At 45.3% G+C, this 14,695-nt stretch overlaps 1 protein-coding gene across 1 annotated transcript; it reads right to left on the minus strand.

Moving 5' to 3' along the window:
• Positions 1-1,792: 1,792 nt before the first annotated feature.
• On the minus strand, positions 1,793-14,695 carry CHRNB3 (cholinergic receptor nicotinic beta 3 subunit). The gene is made up of 6 exons (XM_005530918.3): positions 14,517-14,695; positions 11,287-11,438; positions 10,231-10,275; positions 5,566-5,675; positions 4,458-5,340; positions 1,793-3,136 (listed from the first exon to the last, which is right to left on the minus strand). Exons 1-6 carry the CDS (start codon positions 14,563-14,565, stop codon positions 3,002-3,004), a joined length of 1,374 nt encoding a protein of 457 aa, XP_005530975.2. The 5' UTR covers positions 14,566-14,695; the 3' UTR covers positions 1,793-3,001.

Below are 14,695 nucleotides of genomic sequence, written 5' to 3' on the forward strand. Positions count from 1 at the left end.
TTACTCATGCTCTGAAATACAGATTTGGAGAAGGGCAAAACAGGCTTAAAAATTAAAAGGCATAAACAGAACTACAAGAATAAGAAGCATCAGAATAAAACCTCCAGAACACCTTTCCTCCCCCTGCCCAACTTTTTTCCTTTCCCAACTGACCACTTAGAGACAAAACCTGGGATGGTAAAGCAGGACCAACTATATAATAGTCTTTCATCAGTCTTTGTAGGGAAAGGAATTTTCTCTTGTCATGACATTGAGACTTCTCTACAAGTTTTCACATGGCTTTTCATTTCCATGACTAGCAGCTGCCCAGGCAAAAAAGCTCTGTATCATGAAATTCTTCCCATTTCACACACCTCCTAGAGGTGTGTCCATGGGCCATGAACTCAAGAGACATTATTTTAAGGATGAGTTGTTCAAAGGTAAAGGCTCTCTCCATCTGTCTCTGTGATCATCTCTGGGAACAGAGGTTTTGTTCTTCTCTCCCTGAGAGCAAAGGGTCTTCATCAGCTCTCATCTCTCTCTCTGTTCAAGCATCTCATGGGATCACAGCTACTCCAAAATCTGCTTGGTTTCATCCATGGATGCCTCTGCTCACATCTACAGTTTGAATACTTTATACCCCCATACTCTCTTATGAATTAAAGGAGATATTTCAGTGTATCATTGTCCATCTCCATGGCCCTACCAAAAGAATATTTCAGCCTATTAGAGCATCTCCTCCTTCTCCTTCCATCTGAGGCTTCACTCCTTCTTTTACTGACCTTGGTATTTTCATGTTTTCTTTCTATGTGTTGTCATTCCTTTTCTCTCCCTGGAGAGAGGAGCAAGGTCTGCAGGTCTCATCTGTTTAGTGGAAGGGTTAAATCTTGCCTGGTGGCCACAGCAGTCACAGTGTTAGATTTCAGGCCATGACGGGTGCCTCCCTCCACCCAGCAGCTGCTGGGGGCCAAAGTGTCCCAGCCTGGCCTGGAGCTGTCTGTGTGGACTTGGGGGGGCAGGGGTTTTAGTATCAGTGAGATGTCAGCAGCTGTGGCCTGGCCCAGCCTGGGGTTGGGGTCCCACAGCCTCCAATTCCCTCCCTGGGAGCCACTGGGGTCCGGCCTGGCCTCCCTCAGGGCGCACAGGCCACGGGGGAGCACGGCCTCACCAGAGCTCCGCTACCTTTCAAGGCTGGAAGCAGAGACATTTCCCAGGCTGGTGGATTTTAAAATGTGAATCTCACAGAGGCAGATCTAATTTTAAATGGTGCAAAATGTTATCAGTTCTCAGAACTAGCCAGCTATTGGCCTATCTCAGGCACAGAGGAAGCTCCCTGCAGCTTCTCTCAAATAAATCACTTCCATGGGTGGTTTCTTACTCTTTTCCCAAATGTCAATCAACGTGAAACTACCACACAGAGCTAAAGAGTAATGAGGACTTTCCAAGAATATGCCAACCCCTCTGTTTGAATAGATTTGGGATAAAACTTTTAAAATAGGCTACAGTCTAGCTTTGTTGACAACAAATCAACAGCAAAGCCCAGTCTATGGACACCCCAGGAATCATTTACTTAATACATCTTTATTAGTAATAATTACACAACTGAACAGAATTTTCTGCATTGACACAATTTGGTGAGATTACATTAACTCATGGAGGTCTGGTGGCACAATCCAAGCACAAGAACACCCCTATGTATTTTTAACACGTTCTAACCTCCATCTCTAGGGAGAAAGTTTCAAGGCTAGCTAAAACTTTTAACACACATTTAGATTGTCAAAAGTTGGATCTCCAAAACCCTTGCTAACCTTGGAAATATTTGCAAGTTCTGAATAGGATTTTTCTAATCTAATTTCCAACATTTCCATGTTGGAAAACACTGCCCCAGCAAAAATGGCAAGAGTTTAATTCCTGTGAGAGTTTCACCTAGGTGTTTTCTGTTACATCTCACCTATTTAACACTTTCAAGAGCTGTTTCTAATCATGCAAAAGGATCCCAGAATAAATGAATTGAAGGAATGAAATTCTGAACTGCCTAGGAAACATGGACAAGCCAATATCTAAAAATGTACCTTCCTGATGCCCAGAGAAACCCCACTCTTGCAACAACCACAATTTTCATCTGCCAAAAGAGAGGTCTGCAGCTTCCCTCCAGCTGAACACTTCAGGAATATCACTGTTGCCTTATGGAGCACCATAGCCACCTTCGCTTAGGTGATCTTCCAATTGTGAACAAGCAGGTGAAGGAATAATAGTTTCTAAATGTGGAGCATGGGGAAAAATCCTTGCTTTGTCAGCTTTCTGGTACCTTACAGAGCAGCAAGCAAAACTGCACGTAATACTAAAATGTGGGCAATACCTTGTAGCTTCCTGATGGCTGAGGTGAGAGACAAATTGTGCATGCCATAAAGGCTGGTAGGAGATGGGCAGTGGTAGGCTCTGCCCTTGTTGAGCTGATCCTGCAGCAAGGTGAAGCTAGAGGGTCAAGGTTTTGAGTATCCCATCTAAGAATAATTTATACTTTTTCTAATGCACATGCTATGCAACTGCCAGTTCTGACACATGCCTAAAGCATGTAGACACTTAGTGGTTTTTACTTGTAAACACAGATAAACTGACTAGAGATTTGTGTTCCTACAGAAACTTCTTTTACAATGTAGCATTTTAACTGACAGATCTGCCTTTTTAGTATAATGATTGTACAAGACCTTCTATTTCCAATTTAAACCAATAATCTTGGCTTTTATAGTAATACAACCAAGCTAACAATAAAATAATTATAACCCAGCTGTGCAAGCCCAGCTCACTTTATGCCTTGGCTGTGCACCAAGCTCTTCTCTGATTTCAGCAAAATCTGTAACTGGTAGAGTTATTATGAAGATTGAAAGCACTAAAAAATGCCCACTGTTACCATCACCTTTCCTTATTTGTGCTGCTGCTTCTCCTCTTGTGAGCAGAGACCAAGCTCCAAGGCACCACTGTCCCTTGGCACTGTTCTTGTAATTTACTGCGGGAGTGTTTTCTACAAAGTGTTGTTCAACCACATCCGTAATGCAGGGGTAAAGATGAGAACCGAACCCGTCACCGACACCACCAGAAATAACCACAGGAAGATCCGATCCAGGACTTGAGCTACAAATTTCCAGTCTTGTACAACCTGGGAAGGACAGAGGGAGGATAAACACAAGTAGTAAGAAGCCTGGTACCGTGTTGATACGGCTACATATATTTCAGCTCCCCAAATCTGGTTTTAAAATTAGATGTTGGTAGTATGTGGTAGCCTAACAGAGATTACATTTTCAGCACTCATAGCTGCAAATCGCTCAAACCTCCAAAACAATTCCATAATTCTCTGCACATGGTGATGAGACTTCCTTAGCCCGCACAAAAGCTTTTAGTGAAATGCATATATGAAAATGTACAGACTTAGCCTTGAAGATGGCTTTACAGTGAACTAGATATCTTCTTACAGACCTGCATTTCCCTCTAAGTGCCAGGATGAGGCTCTGGCACAGCACTTGGACACAGGCATTGATTTCAGTACAAGCAGTTTCATTTACTTGTGTTTGCTTAAGTGATTTGTTGGCTCAGATTGGGTACACTCAGGAGAGAAATTCTGAATTGTGGATTTTTAATTTTTGAATTTGACAAGTTGGCACAACAATGCACAGATAAAAGTGCTATTTATTGAGGTGATTCAAGGGACCTTTTATTCTTAAAATTATTTCAGCTTCAAACAGGTTTCAGTCATGGACAATATGTGTACATATACTACATGTTTGATTTACTGCTCTTCTTTCTGCTGTAGTCCTCTCAGCAGTTTGATCAAAGCCTTAGCTCTTGCTAGAAGGGTGCTAACAGATGTTTTCCAAATGCTACTAGCTGCATTGCTTTGCTGTCCTACCCTTGCATGAGATGCATTGTTTGCAAACAAAGCAATTTGCCATTTTAAAAGCCAGGAGGCTCATTGAGAGGTGAAGGATAGCAGTTCGGAGCTAATCTAAACAGGTTTTTGTGAAAATCTGGAAGACCTTCACTCGAAACAGAGCAGCTATGCAGTGCACAATATGTGCTCAGAGGCCAGGACTGACACCTAGCAAATGCCACAGAGCTTGTATTAAAGTGTTAAAGTTTTATTTTTTGAGCATATGACAGTTTAGAGGCTTCTAGATTCATGTGTATACCAAACTTCCACAGGATAAGGTTATTCAAATAATCCCAAACCAGGAATTCCTCCAGGACAGTCTCCTGGAGTCTTGCATCTGTGACGAGCAGAGACTCCCACAGAACAATACACTTCTCCTTGAAGCTATCTATTGTCTCAAAAAATGCATTATTTCTCAAGGTCTGAGGAAGAATATGTCTCAGAGGAGAGCGGGAGGAAGAGGCAAAGGGAAAAGCATGCAGAAAAGGAAAGAGCTTGGAAGCCACTGGTGTGAAGGAAATTATGATTCCCTCCTTGCCCTCCCTCCACCTACCTGTCTGATGAAATGCTCCTTTTTCACGTGCCTGGAAATGTACCGAATGGAGTCAGCTGCCTTTTCCAGAAAGGCAATAACAATTTTTTCTCCGTCTTTTGCTTGCTTGTATTTCTGCTTCCCCAGAAACTTTGATTTCGAGGTGGTTCCCTTTTCTTCAGTCTCTGAGAACGAGTAGCGATCTACATGGCCCTTCATGCAGAGCAGACGAGGCAATTTCTGGAGAAAGAGCCTTTTAACCCAGGGAGCCATGGGATGGTAAGTTGCTGAAGATCGGTGGTGGACATTGATAACAAACACAGTCACGATGATAGAGAGGGTCACAAAAATCATGATGAAGAGCAGATACTCACCAATCAGAGGGATGACTTTGGAAGAAGAAGGGATTATTTCCTCAATCACTAAAAGGAAAACAGTGAGGGAGACTAGAACTGATGTCGACAATGAAAGCTTTTCTCCTTCATCTGATGGTAGGTAAAACACCAGGACAGTTAGAAAAGATAATCCCAGGCAAGGGATTATTAAGAAAAGAGTGTAAAACAACGGAAGGCGCCTCAAAACAAAGGAGTAAGTGACAAATGGGTAAGAGTACAGCCCATCCTTCCTGTTGCCTTTCATACCTTTGGCGTTTAAGATCTCCCACTCCCCATTATCAAAGAAGTCTTTCCTGTCTACATTTTCATCAACTAAAATCAAGTCCACCATATTGCCATCATACGTCCACGACCCAAACTTCATGGAGCAGTTCTGCCTGTCGAAGGGGAAGAAGGTCACATCCATTGTGCAGGAGCTCTTATAACTGGCCGGTGGTGTCCAGGTCACCACTCCATTGTACTTCACTATGGCTTTGGTCATCAGGGATCCCTCAAAACGTCCGTCAGCACTGGGAGTTGGACAGGAAGAAACAGTACCAATTTCAAGACTTATGTTTTCCCCAGTCCTACCCCATTTCAGCTCTGCTTTCTATCCCTCACTTGGAGCACAAGGTGCACAACATTCACACTGTCTAAAGAAGCAGCCTTGTGACAGCCCACACAAGCCTCCTGGTAGCTGACACACCTTGCCCAAGCTCTGGCCTAAGCCCAGAGCAAGGAGCCATGCTACTCACTTTTCAAACAAAACGATGTCGGGAAGCCACAGAGACTCAGAGGGGACCCGGATAGCAGTGATCCCACCATATTCATCTGGATTCCAGGAGAGCTTGTGGTCGATCCATTCCTATAACAGAACAGCAGAGTCCTCTGCCCACTCATATGCAGCAGCCTCTTTCCTCACCCCTCCATGTGCCTCAACAACTGCATGCACAGTGAGCTGAGCCTGGCATGAGGCTGCTCAGCTACAGAGGATGCCAGACAGGCATGGCTGGGAGGTGTCAACCCCCACAAGCACTGCCCCTCCAGACACAGGTGACACCCAAGAACCCATACCTAGGCTGGCAATCCCAAGGCCAGCACCCCTGGAAAGCACTTGATTCTCACTTCACTCACCACCCTGCACAGCCCACCTGAGAGTAGTCTAGAAGGAAGGAGCCTTCCTTCCCTTTAGTGCAGCAATTCTCTTTCCCTCTGAGAACCAGCCCAAGCTGATTTTGGCTGTCACAGATCCCATGGAAGACCCCATGGACCCTAGATGGTGTGGGTACTAGCACTCAAATGAGTAGAAGTGGCTTTAATTCACTTTCCAGTGGAGACCTGGCTTTTTTCAGTGAATGGAACACAACACCTAGTATCTGTACACTGTACTTGCAAAATAAAAAAAAATAAAATTAAAAAAAAATTGATCTTTCATTAGAAAGACCTGCAGACTACTGCATGAAAAAGAATATGATGCCATTGTAAAGTATTAGGTCACAAAAGCACGGAAGAGTCCTCTCCATTTTCATCATGCTGAACTCTAGAATAATTTTTCTTTCCTTTTTTGTATTTCCAGATAAGGAGATCATAACAAAGTGGCTCCAACAACCTGGAGATTTCCACAGAAAAGCAATGGAAAATCAGCTCTCTGATCTTTGTTCATTATTGATGAGGATATTTGTTTGTCCACAGAAATACCAACAACGTGATGCAAGAGCTGTAGACTGTGGTCAATACCAAGAAGTGGAAGATGAACCAGTTTCCATTAAGCTGCAGCACTAAGAGGTCTCCAAGGATGTGGATGTCTCAGCCTTCACTGGGCAATTTCCTCCATGATTTAAGGATGAACCGAAAAAGAAATACTGTCTATTAATTCTCCATATTGTTCCCTTCTCATTTCTTTGATTCCACATGCTATACATGTGGAATCAAAAGCTAAATATAGTGAATATGTATGTGTGTGTGTGTGTGTGTGCATGTGTGTCTGAGAGAGAGAGAGAGAGAATATAGCTATTTTCACAGCTATGCCTGGAGACATTTGTTATTGTTCAGGTGTGGAAAGACAAGAGGGGCCATTGCTGCTCATAGCCTCAGCATCAGGGACAGAGAACACCACTTTTAGCACAAACTTTTCCCTGAGGATGTGTATCTAACAGATGCCCCCAGCAAGCTAGGCTGTTAAGCAGTCACCGTCTCGCCTATGTCCTGGACACTTCCTGTAATAGGTACAATGGGGCCTAGGCTGGAAACATACATTGTGCAAGGGGACAGTTAGTAGGGCTGAGTGGCAACCAGCACAGTCATCTTGTAGCCTTCATTAACACAAGAGCAGCAAATACCCTCTGAGCCACCTGGAGACAGAATCATCCCTCTGAAGTTGAATTGGAGCAGCCCCTTGGCCTGCGTTATTTGCTCCATCTGCAATACTCACTTTCCCTCTGCCCTGCATTGATTTTTTTCCTATCTAGAGTGCTCTTTTGTGTCTGCAAGGCAAATGGTTGTGTCTTCTTACTAGAGCAGAAAATAGGTTGTGTGCAACTTCCAAGATGAGCAGTTTAAAACGGGAATCTCCCTGTGGGCTATGCTGACACAAACTGCAGCAGCAGATGCATAAGGCTCTTTCTTCTCCCTTTCTTCTGAGTTGCTCCAGACGTTGCAATTGCTCTCTCCTTCCTCCAGCTCTGCCAAATTCCCATTTCTGTGCTGTCACTGAAGAGTTTAACCCACTGCTAGAGAAACAAAAAACACTAGACCCAGATTCTTGACCCTTGCTAGTAGACCCCATAGCTTGCCTAAATCCAGACTCTCAGCAACCACTAAAGGCTCCTCTGAACCTTGTGTATCAAGTCCCACCATCTTGAGCATCAGGATGTTTGAAGTTAACAAAAAAAAACAAAAAAAAAAAAAGCTTTATCATTTAAGCTTTGTTTGTCCAAGAGAAGCAAGACTCTTGCTGAGAAATTATGAAGGTGATCAGGGGCAATCAGCATAGATTCACTAAAACTAAATCATGCTTGACCAACCTGACTGCCTTCTAAATGAAACAACTGCTTGGATGGACATGGGGAGAGCACTACATGTTGTCTACCTTGACTACAGCAAGGCTTTCAACACTGTCTCTCTCACAATATCCTCGCAGGCAAACTTGGGACATTTGGACTGGGTGAGTGGATGGAGACCTGGCAGAATGACAGATCCTAAAGAGTTTGTAATCAGTGCCACAGGGTCAAGTTGGAGGCCTGTCACTTCCGGTGTCCTCCAAGTTTCCATACTGGAAACAAGTTTTCCACTGGGCCCAGTGTTGTTTAACTTATTCACCAAAGACTTGGATGAAGGGGCAGATGCCTCTTCACCAAGTTTACTGATGACACAAAGTTCAGAGGAGTGACCAATACCCTGGAGGGCTGTGCAGCCCTTCAGAAGGACTTGACAGGCTGGAGGGATGGGAAGAGAAGAAACTTCTGAAATTCAACAGATGCATGATCCTGCACCTGGGGAGGAACAACCCCAGGCACCAGCAGAGGCTGGGGGTGACCTGCTGGGAAGCAGCTCTGTGGAGAAGGCCCATGTGTCCTGGTGGACAACAAGCTGTCCATGAGCCAGCAGTGTGTCCTGGGGGCCAAGAAGGCCAATAGGATCCTGGGGTGCATTAGGAAGAGCACTGCCTGCAGGTCAAGGGAGGTGATCCTGCCCCTCTACTCCACCCTAGTGAGGCACATCTGGAGTGCTGTGTACAGTTCTGGGCTCCTCAGGACAAAGAAGACATGAAGCTCCTGGAGCAGGTCCAGCAGAGGGTAGCAAAGATGATGGGGGGACTGGAGCATCTCTCTTACATCTCTCTTACAAGGAAAAGCTGAGGGAGCTAAACTTAATGATTAACACACAACTTCCACAGCAGGACACCTGGGTCAGGCACAGGTATTTAGTGCTCATCCTGAGCTCCTGAGGGCACTTATATATGTGAAAACCACAGCCTGTGCCTCATTTTCTACTCCCTTTGCATTACCTTGGGCCTCAATGTTCTCAGCCCATCAGATGGAGAAGCATTATTAGAAATGGTAACAACTCCAGAGACCCCAGTTCTGGGAAATCACAGTCCTGAGTTTTCCTCCTCTGGCTAAAATCTGAGGGCTCCAAAGGCTTCCAGAGAAATCAGTGTGTCTACAGTGCACAGGGCTTGGACCTGGAGGTGAAGGTGGGTGCTACAGCCTGTAAGGAGAGTGGGCAGGAATGGGGAGAGGACAGATGAGGGCCATTTACAGAAGGGCTCTGCTGTCTGCCCAAGTGGATACTCAAAGGGAGCCAAGATGTGGCCTTGTACACAAAAGGGGCTCTACAATTGCAGCTGAAGGTGAGGAAATTGTAATATTGCAGATAATTCAGGGCAGGCTCCCAGCAGCTGTATCTGGAACAAAAAGAAATTTCTCCAGCAAAAGGGGAAAATCCTGTCTCCCCACAGTCAGGGGAAGTCTGAGCTTTTCCCTCTTCAAGGGAGAGATTATCTTGGCACACAATATCCATTTTGATGTTAGAGGTCTTGCTCCAGCCAGAATCTCACACTCACTGCAGCAGTACAAGACCCAGACTGAGACAAAAATTGAGTCACTCTCATCCACCAGCCCAGTGACCCCCAAGAACCTTTCCCCATGGCATGATTTCAAGTACAGTTTGTTTTTTATGTCCTCTGCCTGGGATCAGCTGACATCTTTACAGATACTCACAAGGCTGAGAGACTTAAAATAATTGTCACAAGGTCAATAAACTGGTGCAATGTAACATAAACCAAAAACAGTTCTTCAGGAGTGAAGAAGTAAGGAGACCTAACAGTTCAACTTGTACTTTTCCTGTGTTTGCATAAATTACTGTTAGTTCCAGAAGCAATTATGATAGAGGAATCAGATTCATTTGCTACATCTTTTAATGGGAAAACGTCTGTGGTGTGTATATGCGTGTGTGTGAGTGTGTAACATACCGGCCTCTTCTTTCTCTTTACATATGCTGAGGAATGAAGAAATCTATCCGAGGCACCACTCTTGGCTCAGGCAAGGGAGACAGTACTTGTGTGACCTCTGAGACAAGATAGTCCCTCAGGGTACATAAAACATCCCAGGGATAGCCACTGCAGTACCAGCTGTGTCGCCTCCCTGAAATACAGCTGGCTTGAGCACACAGCTGGGGTGCAGGTCAGGAGAAGAGGGTACCCTCTAGGTAGGCCTAAAGGCCTATCTGCCCACCTTTCTGAATCTATACATTTGCTGAAGTGAGAAGAGTGAAGTAAAAACTTCAGGTTAGGTGTCTTGGTGCTGGCCACTCAGCATCATAAAATGGGATGGGTGGCACAGTGGGCAGTAGACTGAGATGGCTACTCAGCTCAGCAGTTCCATGTGAGGAAAAGGGAGGTCTGATATGCTCTAATTTACCTGTTTCAGCCACACATTGGTTGTCATCAGCTGATTCTTCTCATCCTAGAGTGACAGAAGGGAGAGAGGATTGAAATACCAAAGCAGCCATTAGAAACAGACCCTATGAGTCCAACCCTGTGCTGAGATGAGGAGATCCCTATGGTCCTGTTTCCCCATGGGCTTGGGCTGTTCAGTCACCACTGAGGAAAACCGACTGACTTTCTAGGTGCTGTCCCCGCCACCACTGGGAGCCCCTGAGGCTGGAAAACTGAGGTCTGGCATTTCATAGGAATCATATGCCAAAGACCCAGGATGCAGCAGGGCTCAGCCAGCAAGTTGAGTTGTGGGCTCACAGGATGGCTCATCTCCCCACACTGCTGGGCCTGGAGTGAGTTTGGAAAGATACAAGCTCAAACATTGTCCTAAATATTTAAATAAAGCACAAAATTAGAGTTTGCCTTCCATAGCACAAGGGGACATTACCAGGGGCTGGGGGATATAAGGAGCACACTGTTGTGTGGGTAACTCTGGGCATTGTGCAAATTCCACTGTGCATTGCAGTGGAAAGAGAAGGGAAAACTTCCACATGGGCAGAAACACAAGATTATCTATTTTGACTCTAGAGTTTTGTCTTAGTGACCAGCTGGGTTAAGACTTAAACTACCTTTGGCCTCAATGCAAGCTTTCTTGGAGTGAATAATGTACAACCAGCTCTTACTCTTTCTCAGTCCTCTCCTGTAGCTGTCTTGTCATTAAATCGCAACATAGATGTCTAGGACTGTCTTGCATGGGTTGTTTGATTAAAACCTTATGGAAATTACACCTTATCCCCTGAGAACAGCAGGGAAAAAAAGGACTTTCAGGTTTTCTCCAAAACAAATGAGTCCTACAGTCCATGCTGGGGGTGAGAGAAGAAGTTCATATCACCGGCTCCATTTCATACTCAGTGTTTTGCTGCCCAGCCATCACTGCGCATTTCTCGTGTCAGGAGGAAAACACTAATTAAATTACCAGTCCTCCCAGGTGGAGGCACAACTGTCTATAAAAGTGGTGCTTTACTAACACACCACTTACCACATCCACAAGCTGTGATATCTTTAACCCAAAAAGGACTTTGATGGTGTCATTGGAGCTTTCCACAGGGCGGACCCATTTCTGATAGCCTTCGAATAAGTGCTTGAGGAGTGCATCCTCATTTTCAGCAACTGAACTGAAGGCATTCACATCTGGAAGAGAGCAACAGAGTGGAGGCACTGACAGAAAGCAGACACAGAAAATGTCATGACCTGAAGAAGTGAGCCAGAGCAATGATGTGAGGAAAATTCACCTCTGGGCAGGTCTTGTCTTGTACAGCAAATTCTGCAGAAATTCAGATGCACAGACTCTCAGGAGAACCAAGGGAAGTGAATGGAAAGGCAACAGAGCCCAAGCCCACCTCACATTAAAAAAAAAAAAAATCATCAGAGCAGAGAAATGATGACTTTGTACTAGGTTTACGTTTGCTATGGCCTTTTTGCCAAAGCAAAAAAAGCCCATCTGGAAGCAGTAGGAGCTGGATGACGCAGTCAGGGCTAGATGTGACAGGCAAGCCCAGAGCCATCCATCATGGTCTGTTCCTGCACAACTTGTGACTTCCACAATCACTGACACCATGCTCCCCCTTCCCCTTGCTACCACAAAGGGGTAAGGGCAGTTCAGACCCTCCATCCTTTCCCAAACTTCAGCCCCACACCCTGTGATTCTGAAGTTCTGACATGACCTCCATCTCTTCCCTTGTGCACATACATAGCAGTCAAGGGTGAGAAGGATTTTGCCTCTCTTCAAAGCCACCAAGGAGGAAAAAAGACTGGCCCTACACAGCAGGGATCACAGCTGATATTGCTGTGCCAGCAGCAATAGGGACCTCACAGGACACTGTCCAGGGCCCAGCTTGTGCCCCGCCAGCCCCAGGGGGAGCAGAATATCTGTGCCTGGATTGCCAAGTATTAGATGCAGGAAGGGTCTGCAGGCAGAGGACCATGGCCCACGGATGGTGCCAGGACCTGACAGTGGGAGAGCCCTGGAGGGCACAGTCAATACACTCATACACTGTGTGCATCAGTGATCAGAGTCAAGGCAGCCCTCAGCAGGGTCCCTGTGCCACATGGAGAAAAAGGGCATTCAAACCCAGCAGCCCCTCCAGAGAGAAAACTGGAGGCAGAGGGCTGTGTTCTGCCCCTACATGGAGGAAAGGATGTGACTATGGACCACTATCTCTGCCCATGTCCTCTTCCCCAGCAGCTGCTGCCCATCTGCTGAGCACGACAGACTGTGCAGCCTCCTCCACCTTGGTCAGGGTCTGTCTGAGGCTGCAGACAGGGCAGCAAGCAACACAGCTGAAGAACTGCCCAAAGCAAAAACCTGCTCTCATAACAGAGCTTTCCATGGGACAAAATCATTCTTTAATGCTGTCTGGATCCTCTCAGGATAGCACAAGGTCCAAGCAACACTGTTATTCCTCACTTCTAGCCACAGCAAGATGCTCCTGTTTGAGGAGCTATAAACTCTGAAACCTAGTGCTTCACTCACAGGTTAACAACTTTCCTGTCAGATGTTCTAGCACAAGTTGTGTTTGTCCTCTGTAGCTGGAATACAGGTGTGGTGAGGTGTGGTGAGGTTACCAAGCCCTGGGCAGGTAGAGACTGGCTGGTCAGAGGGAGCTTTCACACTCATTTCCACACCTTCTCCATCCCATAGCCAGGCATGGCTCATGAAGCTGTCAGCACAGTTTATAGTGGTCCTGAGGCCACACTCTGTCTTGTCACTTTGTCACAAGCCCTTGAGGTCTGCTGTTTCCACAAATGTCCCTTCTGCTTGTTCCAGGGTTTATTCTCATGCCAGAGCTGACCCTAGCTGTGCCACAGCAAATGAAGGACAAGTGTGGTCTGTTCTAGGAAACCAGCTTGGCTTCCACACATAGCAGATGGGTATTGCCTCTGGAATCAAAAGAAGAGAAAGAACATATTTCTCCCACTTCACTACCCACAACCTCAGAGGTCCAACCCCCTGACATGTAAGAGTCTTTGCAGAGACTTCACCTCCTAGATATTTTGCTTTCCCTTTAAGAGATTCATAGGCATGTATGATTGTTAAAAACAGGAAATTTAACAGAAAAGCCATTTAATAGAAAAAATCCATAACCCCAAAATACACAGGATCAAAATCAGCTCTGTCTTAATACCAGAATACATTGCTCTGTTTTTATTTCAGTACAACATCCTGCACACAAATATGCAGCCACACACCCTCTGTGTCTGTGGGTGTGTGTGACCTCCCTCAAAAGAAAATGGTGCCATTTCACAGCCCACATCTCACATAAAGTTCAGGTACCTAATGCTCCAAGTTGGTATAGAAGACAGGTAGTAAAGCTGGGTTTGGAGCTGGATATGTTGAATCTCATCTGCTGAGGAAGCCACAAAAACATGAAAAAGACTTGAGGAGTCTCACAAGGAAGAAAGCCAGAAGGAAGAAAATTGTTGCCTCTATAAGACAGCATCAGTACATGTACAAAGATAGTTTAAAAGCAGAAGTTATTAATGAGAAAATAAGAAATATCACATGGGAAAATAGCCTAACAGTTCCTTTGACCAAGCCCCACTTTTTGATTAAGCTAGATAAAACCATGGAGAAAACATTGAACTAAGTAGCACTGCCTTGGAAAAAAATGGAGAAGCAGCCATAGGACAGATACATCCCTGAATCCACCATATGATACACTGAGAGGCAAAAACTGGGGAGCTCCCTGGCAGGTTAACATGCATTCGAGTAGTCAAGCACTGCCTGCCATCTCCCCTGTCCTTCCAGTTCCTGCCTCTCTCTGTGATCTATCCAAGTAGCAGTTTCCCATGGGTGCAAGAGTTCTGGGGCAGAAAGTCTGCTAAACAAATGAACAAAACACCCCAATAAGTACAGACAAGACACTTAGCCTTTTATCAATTCACCTGAAGCATTTCAGTTTTTCTCTTGGTGATAGAAATTTTCTCTTAATTCCATTTAGCAGCCAAAAATCAAGCTTAGGATTTTTTGTTAATTTCTAGCTGGCAATTGCCCCACCACCAGTTACTAAAACCTAGCTGTCAAACTGACCATGGCTGCAATACAAAGGCAGCAACTGATATAACCCTCTTCTGTTACTCACACAGTGTTCAAAGGATGACCCAGGGAAGCCAGCATTCACCGTATCCCAGAAAACAAAAGCTAACTGGCCAGCAGAAAAAAAAACTTTAACACCTGCAGCTCAGCTTGGAACAAGAAATCACACCTACCTGAGCGGCTCAGACACAGCGCAAAGAGCACTAGGCAAAGCATGGGCATCACCGTGGCTTTTCCTTTAAATCTGATCTTCTCTTTTCATAAGCAAATTGGTCTCATCTTTGTAGGGAACTAAAACAACGTAGTTAAAAATCGAAGTAGACTGTTGAGTCTGCAAGGCAAGGCAGCACCT

This window comes from Pseudopodoces humilis, chromosome 4, assembly GCF_049639895.1.
Source record: "Pseudopodoces humilis isolate 2021_Gansu_Grassland_sample_001 chromosome 4, ASM4963989v1, whole genome shotgun sequence".
NCBI lineage: Eukaryota > Metazoa > Chordata > Aves > Passeriformes > Paridae > Pseudopodoces > Pseudopodoces humilis.

What these genes read in the sequence shown, in the direction of transcription:
- CHRNB3 (XM_005530918.3), bottom strand. Translation starts at nt 14,565, where the DNA reads ATGCCCATGCTTTGCCTAGTGCTCTTTGCGCTGTGTCTGAGCCGCTCA. An exon ending in GCTGTGTCTGAGCCGCTCAG is followed by an intron (nt 11,439 to 14,516) that starts GTAGGTGTGATT and finishes GCTCTCTTCCAG; the next exon opens with ATGTGAATGCCTTCAGTTCA. An exon ending in AGGAGCATTTCATCAGACAG is followed by an intron (nt 3,137 to 4,457) that starts GTAGGTGGAGGG and finishes TGTCCTTCCCAG; the next exon opens with GTTGTACAAGACTGGAAATT.